Source organism: Bos javanicus, chromosome 22 (genome assembly GCF_032452875.1).
Source record: "Bos javanicus breed banteng chromosome 22, ARS-OSU_banteng_1.0, whole genome shotgun sequence".
NCBI classification, from domain to species: Eukaryota; Metazoa; Chordata; class Mammalia; order Artiodactyla; family Bovidae; genus Bos; species Bos javanicus.
In genome coordinates, this window is record NC_083889.1 from 7,923,926 (window position 1) to 7,951,501 (window position 27,576).

Here is a 27,576-nt window from a genome sequence, read left to right on the forward strand (position 1 = left end):
TCTGTTTCAAGAAGATTTTCAATCTTAGTAACTACTACCCTCCTGCCTTTATTGCTGTTGAATGCCCAAATTTTTTTCTCACTTCTAATTTACTTCCTCTCGTCATAGCTATTTTTCCCCCTTATTGCTCCTAGAAGAAAAGTTTGCCCCTTTGGCCAGTAAGTTAAAGGACGGCTTCTTTCAGTGCCTTAAATTGTTGACTCCGAGTGTATCACGTAGAACAGTCAAGGGTTTGGAAGGAGAGAAATCTATTCAGCATTAATTTCTTGCTATTGTTCTTGATCCCCCAAACCAGTAGTTACATGTCAGATTAGAATGGTCCCAAAAGGTTAAGGGAAAGCCAAGGTTATATCATCACTTGTTTGTCTTTTTTAAAAGATTCATGTTTGGAAGAATAGACTGTTTTGAATTGTTTAAAGTTTAGAAACAATCTATTTGCAACAAAACCTTATTTCTTTCCAGTCACTCTGTAGCATAACAACAAAAGGCCAAATTCCTCTTGTGAGCTTTTGAGGCAGATTTCAGGGCTCAGCGCCACATATTAATCCTACAGGTTTTTAACTCTGTCTGGTTTAACTGCCCAGAGCTACTTCATAATCATCCGACTGCTTTGTTTTGTACCCTTGGGTGAGATAAAGACAATTAAACAAAAAGGCACATGAAAGCCACCCCAACAACTCTTCAATTGATAGTCATTACAATGCTTCTCAATACCGAGTTTGCCTAGAAATGAAACTGTTAATAAAATCTTTCATATGTCCATGAAGTTAAGTCTACATAACATTTCTAACAGATAACAGACTAATAACCAGGACACAGAAAGAGAAACTATAAATGAAAAAGCCAAAAGCAAAAAGCTGGAGCCCAGGGAACTCTACCCAATACTCTGCAACGAGCTACATGGGAAAAGAATCTTAAAAGAGTGGATGTAAGTATATGTATAACTGATTCACTCTGCTGTACAACAGAAACTAACACAACATTGTAAATCAACTCTACTCCAGTAAAAATTAATTAAAAAAAAATTTAGAAATTATTCTCAAATATCTCTAAAAGATGCACCCAACCCAGGGATCAAACCCAGGTCTTCCACATTGCAGGCAGATTGTTTACCAGCTGAGCCACCAGAGAAGCCCAAGAATACTGGAGTGGGTACCCTATCCCTTCCCCAGGGGATCCTCCCAACCCAGGAATCAAACCAGGGTCTCCTGCATTACAGGCAGATTCTTTACCCTCTGAGCTACCAGGGAAGCCCAAAAGATGCAGAGGGGGAAAAAAAAGTCACCTAAAGATGCCACAAAGCAATTCACAGTAAAAAATATATATATAAACATTCAAACATATGAAGATGATCAACGTTATCAGAAAGAAGACAGGAGATTTTTTTTAAAGGGTGAGATATTTTGTACCTATCTGATATACAAATTTTTAGAAGATTAATAATCATGAGAACTGAATGTAAGATAGAAGGCACTGTTGGTAAGAAGTAGTAAAGCCTTTTGGGGAAGAAATTTGAGAGAACTAAAACAACTTGAAATGAATAAAAACTCTGATCCAGAAATTCTACTTCTAGATTGTTTTAAAAATGTGTGTGCAAAAATATATGTGCACACACACACGATTTGTACAAAGGTGTTCATTTCAGAATCATTTAGAAAAGTTATATGTGATTAAGCAATCTGAAATTCCATAGACAAAGAGATATTTATGACACACATCCATACTGTGGAGTACTATGCAACAGTGCAAACAAGGAGAACAGTTACATAGGATGGCATTTTTAGAAAAATCCACCACTACGCACTACCGAGCAGACACAGTAAATGGCAAAAATATGTGGAGAATGATACCATTCATGTAAACAAAGTCAAAACAAAACTATTTTGATACTTAATATAAATGTTAAGGCAGAGTAAAAGGTATGAAAAAACAAACTCCATACTAATAAAAGTGTTCCTCTCTGCTTATCTCTAGGCTTAGGGGTTTGGAGGTGGTTGAAAGGTGGTTCTTTATTTACATTATTTGATTTTTGAAAGAGAAAAGATACTAGCTTATTAAAGAATAAAACCCAAAATACATAAGGAATAGCATAAACCAGTGCTGTATGTATTCTCAAGATACTAGTATGATACATGTATACTACCTGTGAGAGAGACTAATATACAGAGGAGTACATATGAAACTCTTAAGAACTATAAACCCCAAGATGACCTGTTACTGCTTAGATTTTTAATTTTTTAATAAAGATGTATTACTTTATCACTAAAATCCAATAAAAGTATTTTCATTTTAAAGAGGAAGAGAATATGTGGGAAGGTTATTTTCTGAGCTTTATAAGAGGTTGTTACTTTGATTTTTTAAAAAAATCAACACATTCTTAAACAGTCTGAATGGATTTAATATTATTGAAAAAAGAAAAAGTAAGTAAATATACACTGATAGCTACTGAACCTATAATGTTTAAGAAGGAAATAAAATCTGGATACAGTCCAAATAAAATGCAACATTTAGAGCTCCTTAGAAAATAAGGTTTAAAAATAACAATCAAATATATTTGGCAATGCCTTTAAGTATATGAGAACTTAATCCATTAATTTTAATGGCTTTTGCCTTACAAACTGGAAGTTAAAATTACATTGTTGTTTATTTCTATAAGGACATATAAAAGTTAGATAAATTCTTGAAATAAACTATAACAATATGCAAAATCAGATTTACTACCATATTCCATTAACATATATATAGTTATTTAAATGACTGTTAACCAATATGATTTTTTTAACATAAGTTTGCACTCTATTCCTCAGCATCCCAAAGGGACAAACTCCTTAGACAGAAGTCATTAAATAGTCATAAAAGAAGGCTGAAACTATTAAAAAAACTTCCAAATACAGACCAACCTTCCTTAAGAACGTAGTAAAAAACACATGAAACACTTCTGAAGTAACCTCAATTCCCCTTTGTACACATCTCTGGTGCTGATGCGATTATAAAGTATATATACCTCTAAGCATCTTAACAAAAGGTTTAATAATGAAGAAAAAAAACCGGAAGTACTAAATGTTATGAAGGCCAATACCAAAGGCACACTTGAGGCTCTAGATTTGATTCTGGTTTGCTCTGTCCCTGAATCTGGGATTTATAATCTCAACAAGCCTTAGTTTCCTAAGCTGTGAAATGGAAAAACCAAAATCCTCTTCACACTTCATTTATTTGTACCTGAGGAGTTAATGGACAATAAGTACACTCCTGTGCTTTGGAAAACTAGACAGCACTATAAAAATACATTTTAAAAATTATTCTTATCACAATAAAATACTGGCAAAATCGATTTTTTTTAATCAAACTATATTGTATAGAATTTGTAAAGGACTAAATATTTTCTAGAGAACTACTTACTAGAGATATTGACAAATAACAAGCACATCAATTAAAACAGTGTCTACGGCAAGCCATTTTGCCTCTTTATCTACTTAATCACTATAGAATTCTACTTGTTGTCAAATACAACAGCAATTTTGTCAAGCTAGGTAACTCTGTCAAATCTGTCATTCTTTCAAAGGCCATGTTCTCTCTTCAAAGCTTCTGCATATTTTCCATGTTTCTTTCAATATCCCTTTATATCCACCACCGAAGACTGAGGGTTTGCTTGGTAAGATGCAAGGTAAACTGTCGTATTTGCCAGATTCCATACAGACATATCAAGTAGAAAAAGACACCAATGACAAGTGCACACACGTGTATATATGAACATACAAGCGGTGTGCACACACACACACAGTGCCCTTCATTCTTTAGGGGGAAATACATCTCTTATACAGCAAATGATCGTCACTTTAAAAGGAAGTGTGCAGCACAAGCAAAAGAAGAAAAATAAACCTTACTCACCATCTCCCATAGCCATTCAGATGGTCCAGGGAGCTCTCTCAAACCAAGAGGTCAAACAGCACAACAAACAAATGCAGCTCGGTGCCTGCGCCACTGGGCTCGGCCTGCAGCCTGCAGACACCCTGCAGACACCCGGAGCACGGTGTGACCCAGGCCGCGCTGCAGCTCTGCACCGCAATAGCCAACAGCTGCTACTCCACTTCAAAATAAAAGTCTGGGGTCTTGCTGAAAACCCTCGTCTCTTTAGCAGAGCCTTGCAGAGCTTGATCAAGATTATTCTTTAACTGCATGTAAGAGGTTAGATACAGGTTGTGGTATTTCTCCTTGTGCTGCCTGCCTGAAATTTAATGTAAGAAAAGCTCTGGGAGCCAATAAATGCCATCCCACTGAGGGACTTTTAATGCAGTCATCAAAACACAAGGCATGTGTTCAACAATCATTTTCTGCTTCCCTAAAGATATCCATGTAATCAGTAGCAATCACATGATCTGATGGATTAACTGATTTGTGCCTTTTTTAGAGGTTTTCATCCTTTTGTCATTACCTTTTAATATTTACAACGGAGACTGCTAGAAGCACACAAACAGGAATAGCCCAGTTTCCATGATTAACTGCTCTCATTATGCAGGAAGCATTTCTGGCTGCCGTAAACAAATCACGTCAAAGGCAGCCCATCAAAGGCTGCTCTGTGTGCGGACAGCAGGGCCACACGGAACAAAGCTTGCTTCTGGTGGAGACAGGACCCAGCCAGTGCGCAGCTGCGGGGACCTGGAGCACCCTCCATCCCCGCTGCACAGCCATCAGCACACTGCCAAGCTCCGAGAAGGCCCTGGGGCTCCTGGTCACAGACAGACGCGTTTTTCACTCAACCTAAGGAAAGGGCTGCTTTGCTTTTGCCAAAGGGTATGTTATCAACTAGACTGCCAGTTACCTTATTGCCTCGTATAGCCAAATACCAAGGTAATTTCAAAGCCTAGTTTCTATGCTTTATTTTATTGCCAACCTTCTAAAACAATTATTTTCCTACAACTGTTTTCAAAAAGAGAAGCTGGGAGATATCTTACAATGATTACACGCCAAGACTGCATTCGGTCCTACACACACACGTGACAAATCAGGATTATGTGGAGTTTTTTCAGTTAAAAAAAAAAAAGAAAAAGACTTGCAGTCACAGCCACCAACACGTCCGTGTTTACATCTCGGTGAGCGTAGGAGCCTGTCTAGAAAGCTCCATGATGACACCAGACCCAGCCATAATCACAGGGCGCCTGCAAGTTTCAGTCTTTTCCTTCCTACAGGGCTGCTGTTGCCTTCTTTCAGCCATGATTTGATTAATTTTAAGTCCAGTTTCCTTCTAATAGCAGTTAATTCCACTGCACTTAAGGATTCTGCCTAACTTACTCTATAATGAGAATTAAAGTCAGACTTGAAATACCCTCAAGACAAAAAAAAAAAAAAAATACCATGCATTTCTCACTATTCCTAAATTATACAACACACTCAAATCTCTGATAATAGAATTTATTTTGTGTTCTTGAGTGTGCTGAACTAATGCTCTAGAAAATCAAGTCAAAGAGTTCAAACAAAACTTAAAAGGGTACAGATATGGCAAGCATGAAAGAAATCAGAGCCAAAAGCATGAGATGTAAGGTTATGCATTAGGACGTGCATAAGGAGAGAAGAGGTAGATGGAAGAGGAAATAAAATAGACAATTGTCCCAAACAATAAACGTATGTAAGGTAGTTTGAAGTCATATCACTACCACTTACCACAAGCTTCTCCAGCCTAAAATCCTTCTTATTCCCAGAAGCCTATCAAGACTCCTCCTAAGGCCTACAAGACCCTCATATCGTGGTTGCTGTTTACATTTCCAATTAGCTCTCACAGACGCTCTGGCCTCCAACCTAGCCCTTTCCGCACTAGGTTCTAATCAGCCCTGGCCTCCTCCACTCCGTTCTTCATATATATGAAGATATTGTCCACCTCTCAGCCTGTACAGCCACACTTTCTCTGCCCAAAGCGTTTTTTTACCACCATGTATCCAATGACCAACTCATTCTCCTTTATCAGGTCTCAATTCAAATATGTCAATGCTCAGAGAGGCTTGCTCACCCTTCTGTCTAATGTGGCATCACTGAGTTAACATCTCCATACCCTATTTACTTCACTTAATGACTGTGCAGATGACAGATTTTAAACTACAGTGGCTCTTAGACACTTATACCACTTTTACAACAAATCCTCTGGGTTGGTTTTTGTTTGTTTATACATAATAAGATCACTTTTTCATCCCTAAACAACCTAAATCAATATAAGAAATATGGTATTTCATTATTATAGTTTTAGGCAAAGACACACTAAAAGTTTTTACTTCTCGTAACAGTTTTCTAGTCACAGAACATCAGATGAAACAAATCCAAATTAAATACCAGGTTTGGCTGAACTCACAATAATTTGTTTTGCATATGTACACCAAGTGAAAGAGAGAAGAGGTGATATCTTTAATAGCTCTTCATTCTGTTGTGTGCATGAAGTACTTCTACAGATTTCCATGTTGAGCCTTTATTCTGACTTAAATGCTTTCCTGTCTGTAACTTTATTTTCAAGTTTTAGTTTGAGTGAACAGTAACAATGACCCAACAAAGGATTGAAAATTGTGCAGAAATAAAAAAATGGAGTCAAATAAACGTTCACTACATTATTTTAGGTATAATCTTATTTGCTATTGTTGATTAGTCACTAACTCATGTCTGACTTCTTTGCCACCCCATGGACTGTAGCCTGCCAGGTTCCTCTGTCCATGGGATTCTCTGTAGGCAATACTGGAATGGGTTGCTGTTTCCTTCTTCAACTTGCCAGTTAATAAAACTGGTTTTCAGTGCTCAATTGACATATTTTTCTACCTGTGAAAATTATTCAGGCATCTTGGGTTGGGATGAAATATACTATAATGTTAGGAAAAATTAGGAAATTATTCATTTAATGGCTTTTTTACTTAGCAGCGAGGATTTTAAGGAATAATTTAAATTAATTTCAGTAAATTCATTAGACAAGGAGTAGCTGTATTTTCTTTCATTACCAACTGCAATCACTCTGGATATCCATGTGTTTACTTACTTATGATCTCTCTGTCCCTAGAACGTAGGTTTGTCTAGGCTGAAACTTTAACTGTCTTCTTCACTCTTGTGACAAAATCCATTTACATTTTAAAAAGACCATTCTCAATTCTGGTAGAAAGCAGATTTCAGGGGTCAAACACAGAACTAAAACCTATTGCAGTAGGTTGCAGGTAAAAGCTAAAGGAGATTTATAGAAGGGTTTTAGCAGTGGAGATGTGAAAAAAATTAGCAAACTTGACACATATTAGGATTTCAGAGGGAGAAATGACTAGTTAGAATGGGAGATCAATGCAAATTATTAATAATTCTAATCAGGAAAGTTTTTAGCTTGAGTTGATGGTGGTGCCATTGACTGAAATGGGTAAACTGGGGAAAGAACAGATTTGAGGGAAAGGAAGAGAACAGGCTTTAATTTTTGGACCTGTTAAGCCCGAGATACCTATCAGGCATCCAAAGGGAAAGGCCACATCAAGGTGACAGGCTCTGAGATGTAGAACACAGAGAGATAAATGAGGGCTAGAACTACACACTTGGAGTCATCAGCAAATAGTTACCATGTAAAGCCTTTGGGCTGGATTAGATCACTGAGAGAGAATAAAGACAAGCGGGGAGACAGGCTTGGGCCCTGGGACCTGCCAACATGATAAATGGGCTTTCCTCTTTTAGCCTCTTAATAACAAAGCTGTTACAGTATTTTTCAATGATAGTACAATACCATCATCAAAATCATCCTGACCAATTTTTACACACCAGTATATATATTATAGATTTTTAACGTTCACATTTGACTTTACTTTCAATATGCAGATTATAATCTCCAAAACAAAAGGATTCCTGAAGATTTCTTTCCAAGAGACATAAATGCCAGGTACTAACCCTAAATCTCCCTGTTTATGGAGAGATCATCAAAAGAAAGAGAAATGAGAGCTAAAAGAACAAGAAACAAAAAAACCTTCTATCTTTTGAAGGTAACAAAAATAACCTCACAAAATACAAGAAGGGCAATACTTTCAAAATAAATCACAATCAAATAATAAATATCTTAAATTTATAGTATGCATTGTATTTTTCTTAAGAGTTGTGACTACACAGTCTGGAATATACAAATGAGAATGCACTGTAAATGGTACAAAAACACAATTCCTTAATTCAAGGAATTTTAACAATTCGCCATCTTTTTTGCTCTTTCTGGTTTGTATGGAGATGGACAGAGGTAACTGCTGGAAAAATAAGAACAAAGTACTTAAAACACCTTCTATTCAGAGAGGAAGAGCGAGAAACAGCTGGCAATCAGGGTGAGGACTGGTGGTGCTAAAATCAACTTAAGCTCCTGCAACTAAGTTTAGATTAGGGTGGACACAATCTTCTTAACACTAAACTCTTACTACATCTGCCTGAATGCAATACAACAAGGCTTGCATGCTAAGTCACTTCACTCGTGTCCGACTCACTGAGACCCCATGGACTATAGTCCACCAGGCTCCTCTGTCCATGGAATTCTCCAGGCAAGAATACTTAAGTCTTGGTTTAATCTGGAGAAAAATAACTAAATTATATTAGTAACTAGTCTTCCTGTCACCTGACTATAACAATTCATACAACAAATTTTTTCTCCAGTATCATATACATTATTAAGCTAAGTATACTATCTTTATAAAATAAACCTATTTTCCTAGGTGAAAAAACTACCTATACTATCTTTGGAAATAGACTATATTATTCACATATACAGTTAATTAACACTTAAGGACTAAAGGTAAATGCTACCCAGTAAGATGAAACACAATTTAGCAAACCTTACAAAAAAGAAGAGCAACCACAAAATCAAATAAATGCTAGATACCAACACCAAGCCTCCTTGAATCCAAGGAGGTCTCATTCTAATTAAGAAGCCAAAAATGATTATACTGGTGAAGTTCCTATGTCTGTGTTTCTTCACTGGTATCATCACTGATAGTCTAAACACAGGTGTAACAGAGTAATCAACCCTACAATTTCTACTAAAAATCAGTTACATAAAACAATTACTCTGCTATCATAGGCATAACATTCTCTAACATAAATCATACCAATGTTTTCTTAGGTCAGTCTCTCAAGGCAATAGAAATAAAAACAAAAATAAGCAAATGGGACCTATTCAAACTTATAAGCTTTTGCACAGGAAAGGAAACCATTAAAACAACAACAACAAAAACAACCCAAAACACAACCTATGGAATGGGAGAAGATATTTGTAAACGATGCAATTGACAAGGGCTTAATTATACAAACAGCCAAAATATACAAACAGCTCATACAACTCAACAACAACAACAAAAACCCCAATAAGCTAATTGAAAAGTGGGCAGAGACCTAATTATATAATACTCCAAAGAAGACACACAGATGGCCAACAGGCACAAGAAAAGGTGTTTAACATCACTAATTATTAGAGAAATGTAAATCATAACTACAATGAGGTACCACCTCACACCAGTCAGAATGGCAATCATTAAATGTCCACTGACAGATAAATGGATAAAAAAGATGTGGCTCAGATACCCAATGGAGCATGACTCAGCCATAGAAAGGATGAAATAATGCCATTTGTGGTAATACAGATAAACTAGAGATGGTCATACTACGTGAAGTTAAGTTAGAAAGACAAACGCCATATGATATCACTTATGTGTGGAATCTAAAATATAAAACAAATGAACCAATCTATGAAACAGAGATGGGCCCACAGATAGAGAAGAGACTTGTGGTTGCCAAGGGGAAGGGAAACTGGGAATTGGGGTGAGCAGCTGAGAACTATTATATACAGAATGGATAAACAACAAAGGCCTGCTGTATAGCAGAGGGAACTATATTCAATCTCCTGAGACAAACCATAATGGAAAAGAACATAAAGAAGAACGTGTATATGTGTATAACTGAGTAACTGCAGAAATCAACACAACACTGCAAATCAACTACACTTCAATTACAAAATAAGTTGAGTAAAAAACACATTTTATGCATAGAGGGACACAGAGGACAAGGGGGTCATCATATCTTCAACACAGAGGATACCAAAAATAAGGTTAAAGAATAATACCACTTTACACAATTAACACATTATTAAATTTTCACTTATTCCAAAAGAGTCAGAGGATAGGTAATGATCAGAAGAATATAAAGGCTTTGTTACTATATCCTAACCAAGTTTTAACCCACAAAGTCAAATCTGCTGAATCAGTGATATAATAGTTGACTTGAAGGCATATCTTAGTATCTAAAACTCTGCTACCTAATCTCAGAAATGTTTGAGATCTGGATTAACTTAATTATTCTTACCTTTGCAGGCACTCAAAATCATACCGCCTGAATTTTGCACTTCATCAAATTTGGCAAGTATCATTTCTAATCTGGGAATAAAGAATAAATTCTGTTTATTTTACATACACTTTCAATTAGAAACAATTTCCTTCACCACTTCCCTGAGAAAAAACAATCCCAGGGATTCAGTTAGTTGTATACAACTCTCTTCTTATAATTAACTCACGTACTGAAAGCAGACACAAAACCCATCTATTCGGTAGAGAAGAGGAGTCAAATACAGGTAGAACTCTACACATTCACAGGTGTATTTGTAAAAAGGTAACTTTCAAAGGCAGGGGATTACAATGTATAAAATAAGTACGTTACAGGGATATATCGTACAACAAAGGGAACAGAATAACCATAAATGGAATATAAAAATTGTTAACTGTTATATTGTACACCCAGAACTTACTGTACATCTACTATAATTCCACTTTTTAAAAAAAGATAACTTTTACACAAGACAGTTTCATAGTTTCATCATAAAATTATTTCTCCAAACCCATCAAAAGTACTTTAGTTCCAACTTTACAATGAATCCACTCAGTCACCAAGACATTTTTTTAAAGTACATAAAAATCATACTAAGGAAACTTAAACATAAAAACAATGAAATACAAAATGTCAGAAATTAAAGTAATGCTGATGTCACTGATAATCTCATGTTGAATTTTAATTCAATACCAACTCTATTAACTCTTACATTCAGAATAATTACTTTCTACATTTCTGTTATCACTTCTAATTAAAAATGTGTTTTTTATTAAAAAAGTAATATATACTCATTACAAAAGAAAATTAGGAAACATAAATAGAAACAAAGAAAAAACCCACAATCCCACCACCCAGAGAATTTATTCAATTGCCTGCTTTCCAATTCTTTATATTTATATATAAATTTTCTTTGGGTCAAAATGGGATCACACTGACAGCAGTATTTTTAAATTTTTCAATATTATATCATGCTATGATTTACTCTTCAATTTATGACTTAGAGATCTAGGTAGGTCTTTAACTGCCAAATGTTTTTCTCACATCAATGTTTCTGTCATAATTTCACTTCTAAAACTTTAGTTAAGCCTTAGCCCACATTCTGTCATCTTTTACTTGTAAACTGAGGATGAAGATACTGTTTGGTCTAGAAATTTTTTTTTTTCAATTGAAAATCTTCTAGAAATTTATTATAACAGGATTTCTAAACCTTAAACTCATCTCAGAGTCACACATCTGAAAGCATTAAATTCAACAAATATTCATACATCTGAAAGTACTTCAGTCAAAAGATACCAAGTCCCTTCAGCCTACAGAACAGTTATCTTCCGGAGACTTGAATAGACATTAAACAGGCTGCCCAGACAACATGTGGACAAGATGAGCCAAGGTAGGGAAAATTGGAACTGGAAGATAGGAGTTCAGAATGAAGACCATACAGGCCACAAAGCTCTTCGGGAAAAAGTCAGAACAAGATGTTAAGGAGCATGAAATTAGCACTCAACTATTCAGTAGCAAAATGGGAGGAGGAAACTAAGGGCTGCAAGCTCTGAGAGAAAGGATGGTTGGTAAGGAATTGACATGGGACAGATGAAACAGCAAAGAGTGAAGATACAGGCAGCTTTAATGAGAAGAGGAAATACTAGCAAATATAACAGTAATAGGGAGAAAGATAGGAATAAACAATAAAAGGCTATTATAAAATAATATAGCTATTTAGAAAAACAACCTTATTCAAAATGGAGGCTACATAATCTGATGGAAAAGGAGGAAACAACGTTAAGAGTAGACAGAAGAAACTAGGATCTTTTAAGTAATTCAGGAAGAAAAAAATTAGGCAATTTAACCGAAGGCAAATACAATAGAGGCTGGAATATCCAAAAGCAACTTAGACGGCCAAAGGATAGAGATGTGTAAAGCTCTGGAAGGTTCTGATTCAGGGTAAGGATAGAGACCAATAAAGCATTAGGATGGAACTGGGAAAGAAACTCTATCTGAAGTCCATATATAAGTTTAGAGTCATAATAAAAAATCACAAATACAACATGAAAGAGAGAATTAGGTATCTCAGAACATAATCTCTTTGGTGTATCAGCCAATTACTGATAAAATATTCATGCCACACAATTCACCCCTTTAAAGTGTACAATTCAATGGCGTTTAATATAAAGCTAAGAGATGTACACAATCAATTTTAGGATGTCATTATTATCCCAAAAAACCACCCAATACTCATTAGCAGTCACTCTCTCCAATTTTCTCAGAACTATGCAACCATTAATTTAGCTTCCTTTCTACAGATTTGCCATGTCTAGCCATTTCATATAAATGAAATCATCTAATATGGGTGGCTTTTTTCACTGACAACGTCTTCAAGGCTCATCTATGTTATAATATATATCGGTCACCCCTGTTCATGGCCAAGTAGTAGTTCATTTACAGATATATTCTATTGTTTATCCATCAGCTTACGGACATGTGGGGATATGAGACATTTTGACTTTTTAGCTATTATGAATGTTCACAATGTTGTTATGAACATCTGTGCACAAGCTTTTGCGTGGATATGTTTTCACATCTCTTGTGTATATAGCTGGGAGTAGAACTGCTGGATAATATGGTAATTCTGTTTAACATTTTGAGGAACTACAGACTGTTTTCCAAAGTGGCTATACCACTTTACATTCCCACCAACAATGCCTTCTAATTGCCCTACATCCTCAACAACACTTGTTATTGTCTATCTTCTAATTTTAGCCAACCTAGTAGTATCATCTTGTATTTCTCTGATGGCTAATGATGCTGAGTACCTTTTCACGTGCTCACTGGCCACTTGTGTATCTTCTCTGACAAAATTTCTATTCAAATCCTTTGCCTGTTTTTAAAATTGGGTCATCTGTCCTTTTACTGTGGAGCTCTAAGAGTTCTTTATTATATATTCTTCATATACTTGGGACACATGTTTTTTATGAGATGTATTATTTTTAAATATTTTTCCCATTATGTGGGTCTTTTTTTCGATTTCTTGATGATGTCCCTTGAAGCACAAGTTTTTAATTTTGATGAAGTGCATCTTATTTTTTTCCTTTGGTTGCTTATCTTTTTGGTGTGACATATAAGAAACCACTGCCTAGCATTCTCTGTAAGTTTTATCATTTTACACTTAGTTCTGTGATGCATTTTGAGTTAATTTTGGGATGTGGTATGAGGAAGAAGTTAAACTTTATTCTACTACATGTGGAAATCCCACTTTCACATCACTATTTATTGAAGAGAGCTATTTCAGTCCTAAAGGATGCTGCTACAAAAGTGCTGCACTCAATATGCCAGAAAATTTGGAAAACTCAGCAGTGGCCACGGAACTGGAAAAGGTCAGTTTTCATTCCAATCCCAAAGAAAGGCAATGCCAAAGAATGCTCAAACTACCGCACAATTGCACTCATCTCACAGGCTAGCAGAGTAATGCTCAAAATTCTCCAAGCTAGGCTTCAGCAATACATGAACCGTGAACTTCCAGATGTTCAAGCTGGTTTTAGAAAAGGCAGAGGAACCAGAGATCAAATTGCCAACATCCACTGGATCATGGAAAAAGCAAGAGAGTTCCAGAAAAACATCTATTTCTGCTTTATTGACTATGCCAAAGCCTTTTGACTGTGTGGATCACAATAAACTGGAAAATTCTGAAAGAGATGGGAATACCAGACCACCTGACCTGCCTCTTGAGAAACCTGTATGCAGGTTAGGAAGCAACAGTTAGAACTGGACATGGAACAACAGAGTGGTTCCAAATAGGAAAAGGAGTATGTCAAGGCTATATATTGTCACCTTGCTTATTTAACTTATATGCAGAGTACATCATGAGAAATGCTGGGCTGGTTGAAGCACAAGCTGGAATCAAGATTGCTGGGAGAAATAGCAATAACCTCATATATGCAGATGACACCACCCTTATGGCCACAAGTGAAGAAGAACTAATTAAGAGCCTTAATTAGTTAAATTAAGAACTTTCATTAAGATCCTTTTAATGAAAGTGAAATAGGAGAGTGAAAAAGTTGGCCTAAAGCTCAACATGCAGAAAACTAAGATCATGGCATCCGGTCCCATCACTTCATGGCAAATAGATGGGGGCAGGGGGAAACAGTGGAAACAGTGGCTGACTTTATTTTTGGGTCTCCAAAATCACTGCAGATGGTGATTGCAGCCATGAAATTAAAAGACGCTTACTCCTTGGAAGGAAAGTTATGACCAACCTAGACAGCACATTAAAAAGCAGAGACATTACTTTGCCAACAAAGTCTGTCTAGTCAAGGCTATGGTTTTTCTAGTGGTCATGTATGGATGTGAGAATTAGACTATAAAGAAAGCTGAGCGCCAAAAATTGATGCTTTTGAACTGTGGTGTTGGAGAAGATTCTTGAGAGTCCCTTGGACTGCAAGGAGATCCAACCATTCCATCCTAAAGGAAATCAGTCCTGAATATTCACTGGAAGGACTGATGCTGAAGCTGAAACTCCAAGCTTTGGCCAGTGAAGAGCTGACTCATTTGAAAAGACCCTGATTGAAGGCAGGAGGAGAAGGGGACAACACAGGATGAGATGGTTGGATGGCATCACCGACCCTATGGACATGAGTTTGAGCAAGCTCTGGGAGTTGGTGATGGACCGGGAGGCCTGGCGTGCTGCAGGGGGTGGTCACAAAGACTCGGACATGACTGAGCGACTGACCTGAACTGACCTATGTATCCTTTTATATATTTTGAATATGATGACAGTCCAGAAAATTAAACCTATTTTAAATAAGCACATGAAATTAAAACCTTTAAAACCAGTGACAAAAAAATATATTTAGTAATACGTACCTAGCAGGGGGAATTCCTCTCTTATAAAGGTCCACTCTCACTTTCTCTCCCACATGTCTATAAATCTCCACCATAGCCAATATTGCAGCATCTCTAACCTGCCAAATGATTCAGAACTTAAAAAAAAAAAATACAAAATACAATAAAATACTTTACCTCCAGATAACATTACATTCACGGACCAACTTGAAGCTCCAAGTTGGTTTTAATGCCTTTAAACCCCTGGGAGATTACGTTAGGTCATTAATAAAAACCCAGATGACCTATCTAGAAATGTCTAGAGAAACCTTGTAAAAGTTTTACAGAAATCTAAGAAGCATCTAAATAAATGTGACTTTTAAAAAAGCTTCTATTTGTAATAAGATTGTGTAAAGAAGTGATAATACAAATCATTATCACAGTTAACATTTTCTTGGAATAAAACTGCCTTTTAGAAACGTGGCCTGAACTCAAACAGAAAATTATACACCAATGTTCACAGCATTATTATTCACAATAGCCAAAAAGGTGAAACGACCCAAATATCTATCTGTGGATGAATAGATAAACAAGATGTGGTGTATATTAGTTAGCCTTAGAAAGCAAAAGAAGGAAATTCTGACACACGCTACAACATGGATGAACCTTGAAGACAGTATGCTAAGTGAAATATGCCAGATACAAAAGGATAAATATCACATGGTTCCACATGATGACTGGTCAAATTCATAGGGAGAGAAAGTAAAACATGGCTGCCAGGAGCTGCAGGACTGGGGGAATGCGGGGTCACTGTGTGGCAGCTGGGACGATGGAAAAGCTCTGCAGATGGCTGGTGGTGATGGCTGCACAGCAATGCCAGTGTATTTACTGCCAGTGAACCAACTCTACACTTAAGAATGGCTGAAATGGTAAATTTTATGTTTTGAATATTTTACCACAATGAAAAGAAAAAATAAATGTGGCCTAAACACAGGAATGTGGAAGACAGCTCTTAGATCCTCTGCACAGCTCACTGCAGAAGGGGAAATAAAGAGACAGGAGAACTCTCTACAAACCTCTACAGGAAGAACAAGGGCCTAAAAGCAGGGAAACCTAGCTCAGGGTCATTCCAAATGCCCAAGCTGTGCTAAAAGAGTTACAGTCAAGATTCAACCCCACCACAAGGGACAAGTTCCAGAGCACATTCCTGTACTATGTCTATAGTATTTGTGGCTCAGGGCATGAAATCTCCAGCAAGTGATATACCACTGGCACAAGCAGGGTTATGACTGTTGCAAAAATAATGCAGGAATGAAAAGGAAGATGACAATGTGTCCTCACAATTAGCTCATAGAAGGGACACTACAGAAGCGTGTCCAGGTTCTTTGTTACTCAATCTTTCTAACTTAAGAATTATCCTTTAAGTCCCATCTATCCTTAATACTAGCCAAACAGCTAACTAACTTAAGTGACGTTGTGAATAAAACATGTTCTTAAAAACTAAATGTGGTGGAGTTTGAAAAAAAAAAAAAAATGAAGTGGAATCTTGATTTTACCACCCCCCCTTCACCCTCTCTTCTTTTTTAAACATGGAATAAGAGCACTAGAAAACAAGAGGTGGCAAAAAAACTGACTGTAAATTTAGTGCTTGAATATAAATAAAATTTTACCTGACTGTTGGAATCTCCAAACAGGATACACAAATGTGGTACCAACTTGCTGAGGACTAGTGGCTGAGCCCCAAAACTAAATATAATTTGGAAAAAAAAAAAAAAGTAAAGAGAATTTGGTTTTAATTAAATAGTAAACAAAATACTGTTATACTTTTTTCTTGTCTGTCTCAATAAGACAAATATGGTGGAGAGCATGAGCATACATCATTCAAACATGAAAAGTATGAGACACAAGCAAAAACTAATCCTAAACAATGTGAGATATGGAAACTTTAATAATCATGACCGACAATGAAAACTGTCAACACATGATCCAACGGAGCAAAATGTTCAACTAATGGCACTCTTAAACCTAGCAACCTATCACTCACTCAGAAAATTTAAACTTTTGTATTAAAATACTAATTTTTTTTTTAAGACTCTGGGTCTTACACAAATTGGCATTCCACTAAAATAAGTAAATTAAAAGATATTTATTTATGCTTACTAATATTTTGATGAGGTCATGGGTTGAAAGCAAACGACAAGGGAGCCAAAAACCACAAAAGCTGTGCGGACTGAATGCACTTACAAGCTCTAGATGGCAGAAAGGACCATAGAGGAGTAAAAGAAATAAAACAAAGGTATAGTTAGAGAAGAGGAAGTAACACTACAGGAAAAATTGAAAGCTCCTACACACTACCTATCTTGCTGCACAGAACTTGAAAAAACTAATCCAGAAAGAGAACAAACGCTTTCGTTTACAATTTCCTCAGACTGGAGCTCTGCGGCATCTCTGCTGTCGGATCTCTGCATACTGTGGCCAGCTGCACTGTCTGATTACCTGGGGGGTTTTACTCAGTCCATGATTTTGGTAACCACCTGCACTGCTCTAGAACGCCTAGGGCAAGTGGCAAAAGGGGGCTGGGGAAATTGGCTACAACAGCTAAAATACCACAGAGTTAAAGAAAACTCCAAACTGGGTCCAGAACAGAAGTAGATTCTAAGTTCTACCAGCATATTTGTTATATGACCATCCATTTCGGGTGGCAACCACTAACATACGAAAGAGAAAAAGAGAAACTTATCAGTGACTAATAATTTTTAATTAACAACATGAGAGAGCACTTACACACAAAAAAATTAGCAGATAAAGCTATCAAATAAGATTAAAATGCTGGTGACAGAGATCAATTAACAACTATCAACTATTTAAAATCTATTATTTCTATAGCTTTCCTTGTGCTTTGTGAAATCGATACATTGTTTTTTCTAGAAAAATGAAAAACATATTTGAATAATCATAAAACTTACATGTTTAATGTTTCAATAAGACACAGACACACGCCTTCTCGAGATCGAAAATTCTTGTGCTTAAAACCAGAGGCCAACTGTTCCCAAATGTACTATTTGAAAGAAAAGTAAACATGTATAACAAAAAATTAAATTACTCATGTTATAATCTTTTATCTATTTTCGACCGTACTACCAGCCTTACTGACAGCTAAACCTTCCCACGGACTGTTCACTTCTCTGCAAGCTTTTCTAAGCCAAATTTGCACTGATGCTGCTCTCACCCATTTTTAATATCTTAATCACATTTTTAACTTTGATTTTCTATCTTTTACTTTAGATTTCAATTATTCTTGGAAAAACTGTGTCTAATACCTAAAAACCTTAGAACTTCCAAGGACACAGAAATTTCTCTAAGCTTTAGAAACCTTCAGTAACAATGCTACCATTATAAGCCTCGGAGTACTGTCAGCATTTAAAAGGTCCAATGTTGCCTAGCAACTAGTACAGACTGTCACAAGGAATAGGCTTTTTCAACATTTTATAATTCAGGCTGTTTTCCTCTTAACACTGGATCCAAATACAGAAACACATTTGGGCAAATCATTCTATTGCTACCCACCCAGTAATCTTTTCTTTTTGAAAAAGCATAGATAAACCTATACAATCGAAAACAATTACATGGGTTTGTTATAAGAAGGAATTGAGCTTTGTTTTCCCAAACATATAGCCAACTGTCCCAATCAGTCTTTTCTCCACATTTAAGAAACACCACCCTTACCATTGACTAATGTGTACACACACACATATACACAAACTTTCACACATACATACGTACAAATGCCTCTTCCTGGACTCTATTCTCCCTGGACTCTGTATTCAATTTCTACTAATATTATTTCTCTCTGCCAAATTTTCTGGAGAGTAACTTACAAGTTTACAAAAAAAAAGTCTTAAATGTGAATAACCTGACCTATTAACACCATGTCAGAACACTTCTCTATACTTACGTTTATGTCCAAAGACATAAGGATGCCCTTTATAGCACTCATTGTAACAATAGCATGTCAAAAACAAGTTAAAATTCGAATTGCTAAGCAAGTATCAAAGGATACTCACCAAGTTATAAATAAGGACTTATATACATATTTATATCTTTATATTCTAGGGTATAAAAAAACAGAGGAAGTCTACTTTTACAACTCAATTCTCCAGATTTTTTAAATAAAATATACATAATACAATTCTTATATTGTATTTTAAATAACACAATATCATTGTATATTTTGTAAACTGATTTTTTTCCCACTAAAAGTGAGCTACTCTTTAAATATTTGTTTACATGTCACTTTACTCCTCCTTCAAAATACATCCATAAGACCAATTTTTTTCTACCACATTCATAAAACACAGGTACTATCATCTAACATATGCCTTATATAACTAGCAACCACTTGTTACAATAAAAATTTTCTCCCTGTCTCAGTAAGGGTTTCAGAAACTCATATAACCCTCACTGAACACCAATATAATTTGCAGGTAGTGAAAACCAGAAAATCCTAACAAATAATATAATCAGTACACTGTCAAATCACTGAAATCTGTAAGTTAGCTTTTTGAAAAAGCATTAAAGAGCAGAAAATAAGAAAAAGAAAACCCAAAAAATCAAGCAGTTAAATACTGACAACTTTTTAAAAATTTCAATGTCTTTAAAGCATTAGCAATAATTCACTGTTTAAAATTCTAAGTTTCACATCCCTGGGGCTTTATTGACTTGCTGTGATTACCACCTATCTTTACTGTTAGTTAATCATCAATGAGCAGAATCTGAACTTTAAAATGCAGGCTTACCATAGGTGGTGCTACCTGATCCATTAATTTCAGTATCAGAGTCTGAGCTTCATCTCGAACCTTGTCTTTGGCATCTCCCATTCTGTCTACTAAAGCTACAATAACTAGAGAAATGAGGAGAGAAAAGAATAAATATTTATAATTCATCTCCATTTATGAACTGTACTTTACAAAATTACAGACATCAATTATTTCCATAATGAAAAGTTATGAAGCAAACTGTTTCAAGTTCTCTATCCATGACTCCAATCAAAAATAACTGAAAAGCAAAGTTTCATAAGAATACATACGGTATGATATCCACTTAATAATATTCAAAAAACAGGCAAAACTTACTATTATTCTGTCTAGAGATTCATATAGATGGTTAAGTGCTACAGAGCAGCAAGGGAATGATTATCCCAAGGTCATGACAATAGTCACCTCTGGTAAATAGTGGGAGGTGTCTACAGGAAAGCACTTATAAGGAACTGGAAGAGTTCTAGTTTTTTGACCTGGGCATAGACAGTTGTTGGTTTTACAATTATTCCTTAAATTGTACATGCTTGATATGTATTCTTCTGTATGTACAATGTATTACTCAAATGACAAAAAAAAAAAAAGCCTGGTCCATGAGACTGAGGTCCTTCTCTACTATATCCAAGCCTCTGGCACTATTCCAAGAAAGACGGCTGGAAAGGCAGGTTAGAGTCCATTCCTGGAGAGTTTTCATGGAACAGGCTTCCATAACTATAACTCAACAAAGCACTGTGAAGAAATCATACCTATTGAGGGTGGGGAAGGAGCAAATGGGAGGGTGGATAGAACTGAAGTTATGGGCTGTAGTCAGCCCATAGGGTAAAAACACCTCATAGTCAAAATTATATTTTTGTAATCCCTTAAATTACCATTTGGAGAAGGCAATGGCACCCCACTCCAGTACTCTTGCCTGGAAAACCCCATGGATGGAAGAGCCTGGTAGGCTGCAGTCTATAGGGTTGCTAAGAGTCAGACATGATGGAGTGACTTCACTTTCACTTTTCATTTTCATGCATTGGAGAAGGAAATGGCAACCCACTCCAGTGTTCTTGCCTAGAGAATCCCAGGGACGGCGGAGCCTGGTGGGCTGCCGTCTATGGGTCGCACAGAGTCGGACACGACTGAAGCGACTCAGCAGCAGCAGCAGCAAGTTACCACTATCACTTAGTGTGGTGATATCAGGTGTGTGACCAAACTACTTAATCTTTTTGTCTTTATCTCCTCAACCCATAAATGTCTGGAGCAGTACTCACCTCAGATTACTGAGATACATGTAAACAACTCAGAAAGTGAGGGACACTGGGTAAACATCAAATGGGTCCCCTACTGCTCCCATCAGCCTACAGGTTCAAAAGCACAGATATTAACTTCTTTTGTTTTTACTGTGATCTTACAGCTACAGCCTTCCTTTCTCTGAGGCCACAGAGGCTGAGGCCTAATTACTCTAGTTATTTACAGACATACAATTAAATGTGTACCTAATGTGATGCCAACGTAGTCTACAATGTAACACTGTCTACAGTGTAACAATCAGAATTGATATAATGATGATTAACAACATTTAAGGGAAGAAGAAACACATCCTTTTTGGAAGAAAATGAAAAGCCAACCATGCAAAATGGAATGATCATCCAAATATCTAAGCTTAATCAAGGAAATGATTATTTAAGGAAACAAAATCTTTGCCATAATAAAAATCATAACCCTAACCATGAGGCAACTGAAGTATCTGTCAGTTGAAACAATATAAATCCTTCTCATCTTTTTTTAATTTTTTTTAACTTATTTACTTATTTGGCTCTGCTGGGTCTTAGCTGTGGCATGCAGGATCTTTAGTTGCTGCATGTAGCATCTAGTTCCCTGACCAGGGATCGAAACTGGGTCCCCTGTATTTGGAGGGCAGTCCTAGACAATGGGCCACTAGCAAAGTCCGAATCCTTCTCATCTTGCTTAGACATATATTGTTAACACTAGAGAAGTTCTCCCACATCTACAGAATTGGCTACTGTGGGACTCTGGTTCTGACAGCTTTGGACAGACAGAGACAAAACAAAACATTTAATAAATGTTAGATATTATTATGTACTATAGCAAGGAGAGATAAGAAAGCCTTCCTTAGCAATCAATGCAAAGAAACAGAGGAAAACAACAGAATGGGAAAGACTAGAGATCTCTTCAAGAAAATTGGAGATATCAAGGGAATATTTCAAGCAAAGATGGGCTCAATAAAGGACAGAAATGGTATGGACCTAACAGAAGCAGAAGATATTAAGAAGAGGTGGCAAGAATACACAGAAGAACTGTACAAAAGAGATCTTCATGACCCAGATAATCACGATGGCGTGATCAATCACCTAGAGCCAGACATCCTGGAATGTGAAGTCAAGAGGGCCTTAGGAAGCATCACTATGAACAAAGCTAGTGGAGGTGACAGAATTTCAGTTGAGCTATTTCAAATCCTAAAAGATGATGCTATGAAAGTGCTGCACTCAATATGCCCAGCAAATATGGAAAACTCAGCAGAGGCCACAGGATTGGAAAAGGTCAGTTTTCATTCCAATCCCAAAGAAAGGCAATGCCAAAGAATGCTCAAACTACCGCACAATTGCACTCATCTCACACACTAGTGAAGTAATGCTCAAAATTCTCCAACCCAGGCTTCAGTAATATGTGAACTGTGAACTTCCAGATGTTCAAGCTGGTTTTAGAAAAGGCAGAGGAACCAGAGTTCAAATTGCCAACATCTGTTGGATCATCGAAAAAGCAAGAGAGTTTCAGAAAAACATCTATTTCTGCTTTACTGACTATGCCAAAGCCTTTGACTGTGTGGATCACAATAAACTGTGGAAAATTCTGAAAGAGATGGGAATACCAGACCACCTGACCTGCCTCTTGAGAAATCTGTATGCAGGTCAGGAAGCACCAGTTAGAACTGGACACAGAACAACAGACTGGTTCCAAATAGGAAAAGGAGTATGTCAAGGCTTATATCGTCACCCTGCTTATTTAACTTATATACACAGTACATCATGAGAAACGCTGGGCTGGAAGAAGCACAAGCTGGAATCAAGATTGCCGGGAGAAATATCAATAACCTCAGATATGCAGATGACACCACCCTTACGGCAGAAAGTGAAGAGGAACTCAAAAGCCTCTTGATGAAAGTGAAAGTGGAGAGTGAAAAAGTTGGCTTAAAGCTCAACATTCAGAAAACGAAGATCATGGCATCTGGTCCCATCACTTCATGGCAAATAGATGGGGAAACAGTAGAAATAGTGGCTGATTTTATATTTTGGGCTCCAAAATCACTGCAGATGGTGACTATAGCCATGAAATTAAAAGACGCTTACTCCTTGGAAGGAAAGTTATGACCAACCAAGATAGCATATTGAAAAGCAGAGACAACAAAGTCTGTCTATTCAAGGCTATGGTTTTTCCAGTAGTCATGTATGGATGTGAGAGTTGGACTATAAAAAAAGCTGAGCGCCGAAGAATTGATGCTTTTTAACTGCAGTGTTAGAGAAGACTTTTGAGAGTCCCTTGGACTGCAAGGAGATCCAACCAGTCCATCCTAAAAGAGATCAGTCCTCGGTGCTCTTTGGAAGGACTGATGTTGAAGTTGAAACTCCAATACTTTGGCCACCTGATGCAAAGAGCTAACTCACTGGAAAAGATCCTGATGCTGGGAAAGATTGAGGGCAGGAGAAAGAGATGACAGAGGATGAGATGGTTGGATGGCATTACCGACTCAATGGACACGAGTTTGGGTAGACTCTGGGAGTTGGTGATGGAGAGGGAGGCCTGGAGTGCTGCGGTTCATGGGGTCACAAAGAGTCTAACACGACTGAGCGACTGAACTGAATTGAAGCACTGAATTATCTCATTTAATCCTCATAACAACCCTATGAAATAGAGTAGGTCCATTGGATGAAGAAGGTCCAGAGGCATTTTAAGTACCTGGATCAAGGTCACACAAGTAGCAAGTAGTGAAAACCAGGATTTAAGTAATCTTCTAGGTCACGGTCATAATTAATTCCATTTATTTGTACCTGAGGTGGTGTGTGTGTATGTGTATTAACAACCACATGACAACAATGGGAAAATAAAAATAGACACATCATTCCTGAGTGGTTGAGTTTAACTCCAAAGAGAAAATAAAGGGACTTTCCTGGTGGTCCAGTGGTTAAGACTACCTGCTTCCACTGCAGGGTTTTATACCTGGTGGGAGATCTGAGATCTCCTAAACTGCAGTCAAAAAAAAAATCTGACCCAAACAGGAGCTCACTTCAATTTAAAAACTAAAATTTATAAAATATAAACAACAAAATCAAAAAACTTCACACTACATAAACTGCAGACTTACAGCTATTAACAAAATTTCATAAATATTTTGCACTAGAATCCCTTTTTAATATATATACTCTTGGAGTCAAATAGAACAAGATTTATTTCTAGCTCTACTGGTTATTTGTTTACGTAAGATAGGAAACTTCTCTTAGTTCAAAGATTTTCTCGTCTGTAAAATAAGGAGGGATCCAGGTCTATACCTCACATGGCGAGTGAGAGAATAAGTAAAACTGGTAAAAAGCACCTGTGCCAAGACCATAACGAGCATTCAGAAGTGTCAGCACTCTTCCTGACAGACCTGTATATAATGACCTCCAAATTATTTATTATTCAACATACGCAATCAATAATCACTGGGAATCCAAAACAGAGCTTTTCACTCTGTAAACTCTCAAAAAGAACTTGTTAAACAAATAAATACATTTATCATAGACTGGAATTTGGACAGTGAAACATGAAAGAAGTTAGTATATTTTATTAGTATAAACACGGAAGCATAGCTGTATTATTTTATTCTCTTAGCATTCTCTTAGCATTGTATAAGATGCAAACCATTTACAAGATGCAAAGCTGAGGACCATGTACCCTGACTGCTCTAATACTTTCTACAACATCATTTTGGACTAAAACTTATCTGTTTAAGATTTGTAAATATCTTTAAATATCTTTACTGGATTTTGTTTTCATAAAGTTCCCTGGCAGTCCAGTAGTTAGGACTCCCTGTTTTCACTGCCAAGGGGCCAGGTTCAATCCGCGGTTGGGGAACTAGGATCCTGCAACCTGCATGACCAAGGGTGGTAGTGGCAAGTAGGGGACAGACAAAAAATAACCAAGGCCGGTGGTCAGTGTTAAATTAAATTGTGTTTTGGGGAGGTTTGAACATTTAATTTTTCCATAAAACATCTAGTAACCAAAGAAAATGTAAATATACTAATAATTACATTAATAGAGTCCATACTCTTTTTGGTACTAGAACTGACCATGGATCCCAATTTTCCTAAAACTTCACTATTACTATAAAAAGATTAAAAATATCTGTAACAATAGTTAATAACCTAAGTGTATCAAAAGAAAAACAGTATCACTCATAGCAAGTTACATATATCCAAGGTTACAGGTTACGTTATCAAAAAAAAAAAAAAACCCTCCAAAACATAACTGAATTCAATTTCCTTTCAAGGAAAGGCTTCTAAAATAGTTTGGCTGAGATTTAAGATGGAGTAAAACAAGAAAGTGTTAGTTGCTTAGTCATGTTCGATGTGGAATTCTCCAGGCAAGAATAGTGGACTGGGTAGTCATTCTCTTCTCGAGGGGCTCTTCCCAACCCAGGGATAGACCCCGGGTCTCCTGCATTGCAGGCAGATTCTTCAAGTCAACTCTGGGATTCTTAGTCTAGTAATATATTTCTCTAAGAGCACAAAGATACACTACAGCCTATCTTGTAGAGGTAATTTGTCACACAAATTAGAAATAATTATTTGAGGATAATCTTTCATTTATGTAAAGCAGAGAAGCCCAGTAAATGGATAAAAAATAGGCATTCAATAAATGGTAGCAAAACTGTGATTAAATATTCCTATTACATCACACTGACTCTGAAATAATAACAAGCTCACGTTTCACTAAGAACAATAATGAACACTTAGGGTTTAAAGTGAAAACAACACTAACAGTAAATGCATAGGGGTAAACAAAAAGAGTAAGAGATTAACAGATAAAAAGCTATACACATAAGACTATGTAGTTATGTGGGAAATATATACAAAAAGCACTAGCCAACAAAAACAACTTAATGTAATTAATTAATTTTTAAGGGTATAGAATCATGAAGTAAAGAAAAATTCAGTACTGGGTGAGATTAATCTGAAAAACCCCTACATACTAAAATCAGAAGTAAATCATTAAAAGAGAAAGGAAGGACCCTGGAGAAAAGAAGATTTGAAAAAGAAAAAACAGCATAGCAGAGGCATAAACAAGTTAAGCCAGAACTAACAAGAGTGAGCAAGTTTTTGATTAACAAAAGTGGACAGTATTTACTGACGATCACAGATAAATAAGGCTGCTGAGGTGGAGAAGAGTCATACGGGCTGAGAAGACTGAAACTCCAAGGACAGCAAAATCAGAAGTAAGTTTTAAAAACAGGATAGTCCTGGGAGGCAGCAAATGAGGATTCTGGTCCTAATATTTCCACAGTACCTAAATTCCAGCAGTCAGTACGTACATCAAACTACATCTGGTTATGTGTGAGAAGTAAGTGAGATATGGAATACCCAGAATTACTCTGAAGTCTGAAATATTGTCTGCAAAACTAATAGGGCAGGGGTCACAAATTCAGATGCCTACAGTCAAGGAGGTGCCAGAAACACCAAAAACGAGCCAGATCCAAGAACTGCAGTATTCCAACCTGTATATTATAACCAAGATTCCAGTTATGAGGAGACAAGAGGAAATGGCAGGAACTTAAGGGCTGGAAAGCTCGTGACCCAAAGAGGAAGCTACAGCAGAGCTTCTATAGATATTCGTATGTGGGAATGCAAAGACGATCAGGGTTGCTGCATTGGCCAATTTTCAAGACAAGCTGCAAATATGAATTTTTATGTAAAATTTCCTAAATGTTAATTCAAATTACTTTAAGATAAGACATAAGCAAGTAACACATGTTAACATCTATCATAGGATTTTAACCAGGAGATTGACAGTTTCAAAAATCATCTTTTCAGAAGCAATTCATACAAAGATTGAATTGGAACCAGGTATTAGTTTTCATTCCAATCCCAAAGAAAGGCAATGCCAAAGAATGGTCAAACTACTGCACAATTGCACTCATCTCACATGCTAGTAAAGTAATGCTCAAAATTCTCCAAGCCAGCCTTCAGCAATATGTGAACCATGAACTTCCTGATGTTCAAGCTGGTTTTAGAAAAGGCAGAGGAACCAGAGATCAAATTGCCAACATCTGCTGGATCATGGAAAAAGCAAGAGAGTTCCAGAAAAACATCTATTTCTGCTTTATTGACTATGCCAAAGCCTTTGACTGTGTGGATCACAATAAACTGTGGAAAATTCTGAAAGAGATGGGAATACCAGACCACCTGACCTGCCTCTTGAGAAATCTGTGTGCAGGTCAGGAAGCACCAGTTAGAACTGGACATAGAACAACAGACTGGTTCCAAATAGGAAAAGGAGTACATCAAGGCTGTATACTGTCACCCTGTTTATTTAACTTATATGCAGAGTACATCATGAGAAACGCTGG

The 27,576-nt window shown here is 36.6% G+C and overlaps 1 protein-coding gene across 25 annotated transcripts in view; it reads right to left on the reverse strand.

Annotated features, from left to right (window-relative positions):
• CLASP2 (cytoplasmic linker associated protein 2) overlaps window positions 1-27,576 on the reverse strand; it is a 174,674-nt gene that overhangs the window by 134,313 nt on the left and 12,785 nt on the right. For 24 of the 25 annotated variants that reach the window (XM_061395783.1, XM_061395781.1, XM_061395779.1 and 21 more), the window contains exons 3-7: window positions 19,956-20,059; window positions 18,126-18,217; window positions 16,830-16,905; window positions 15,202-15,299; window positions 10,327-10,397 (exon numbers count right to left, since the gene is read on the reverse strand). In XM_061395783.1, the coding sequence (XP_061251767.1) occupies window positions 10,327-10,397; window positions 15,202-15,299; window positions 16,830-16,905; window positions 18,126-18,217; window positions 19,956-20,059 (441 nt within the window). Of the gene's footprint in view, window positions 1-3,888; window positions 4,077-10,326; window positions 10,398-15,201; window positions 15,300-16,829; window positions 16,906-18,125; window positions 18,218-19,955; window positions 20,060-27,576 lie in introns of those variants that run through there. The other variant, XM_061395785.1, reaches the window with a different exon arrangement.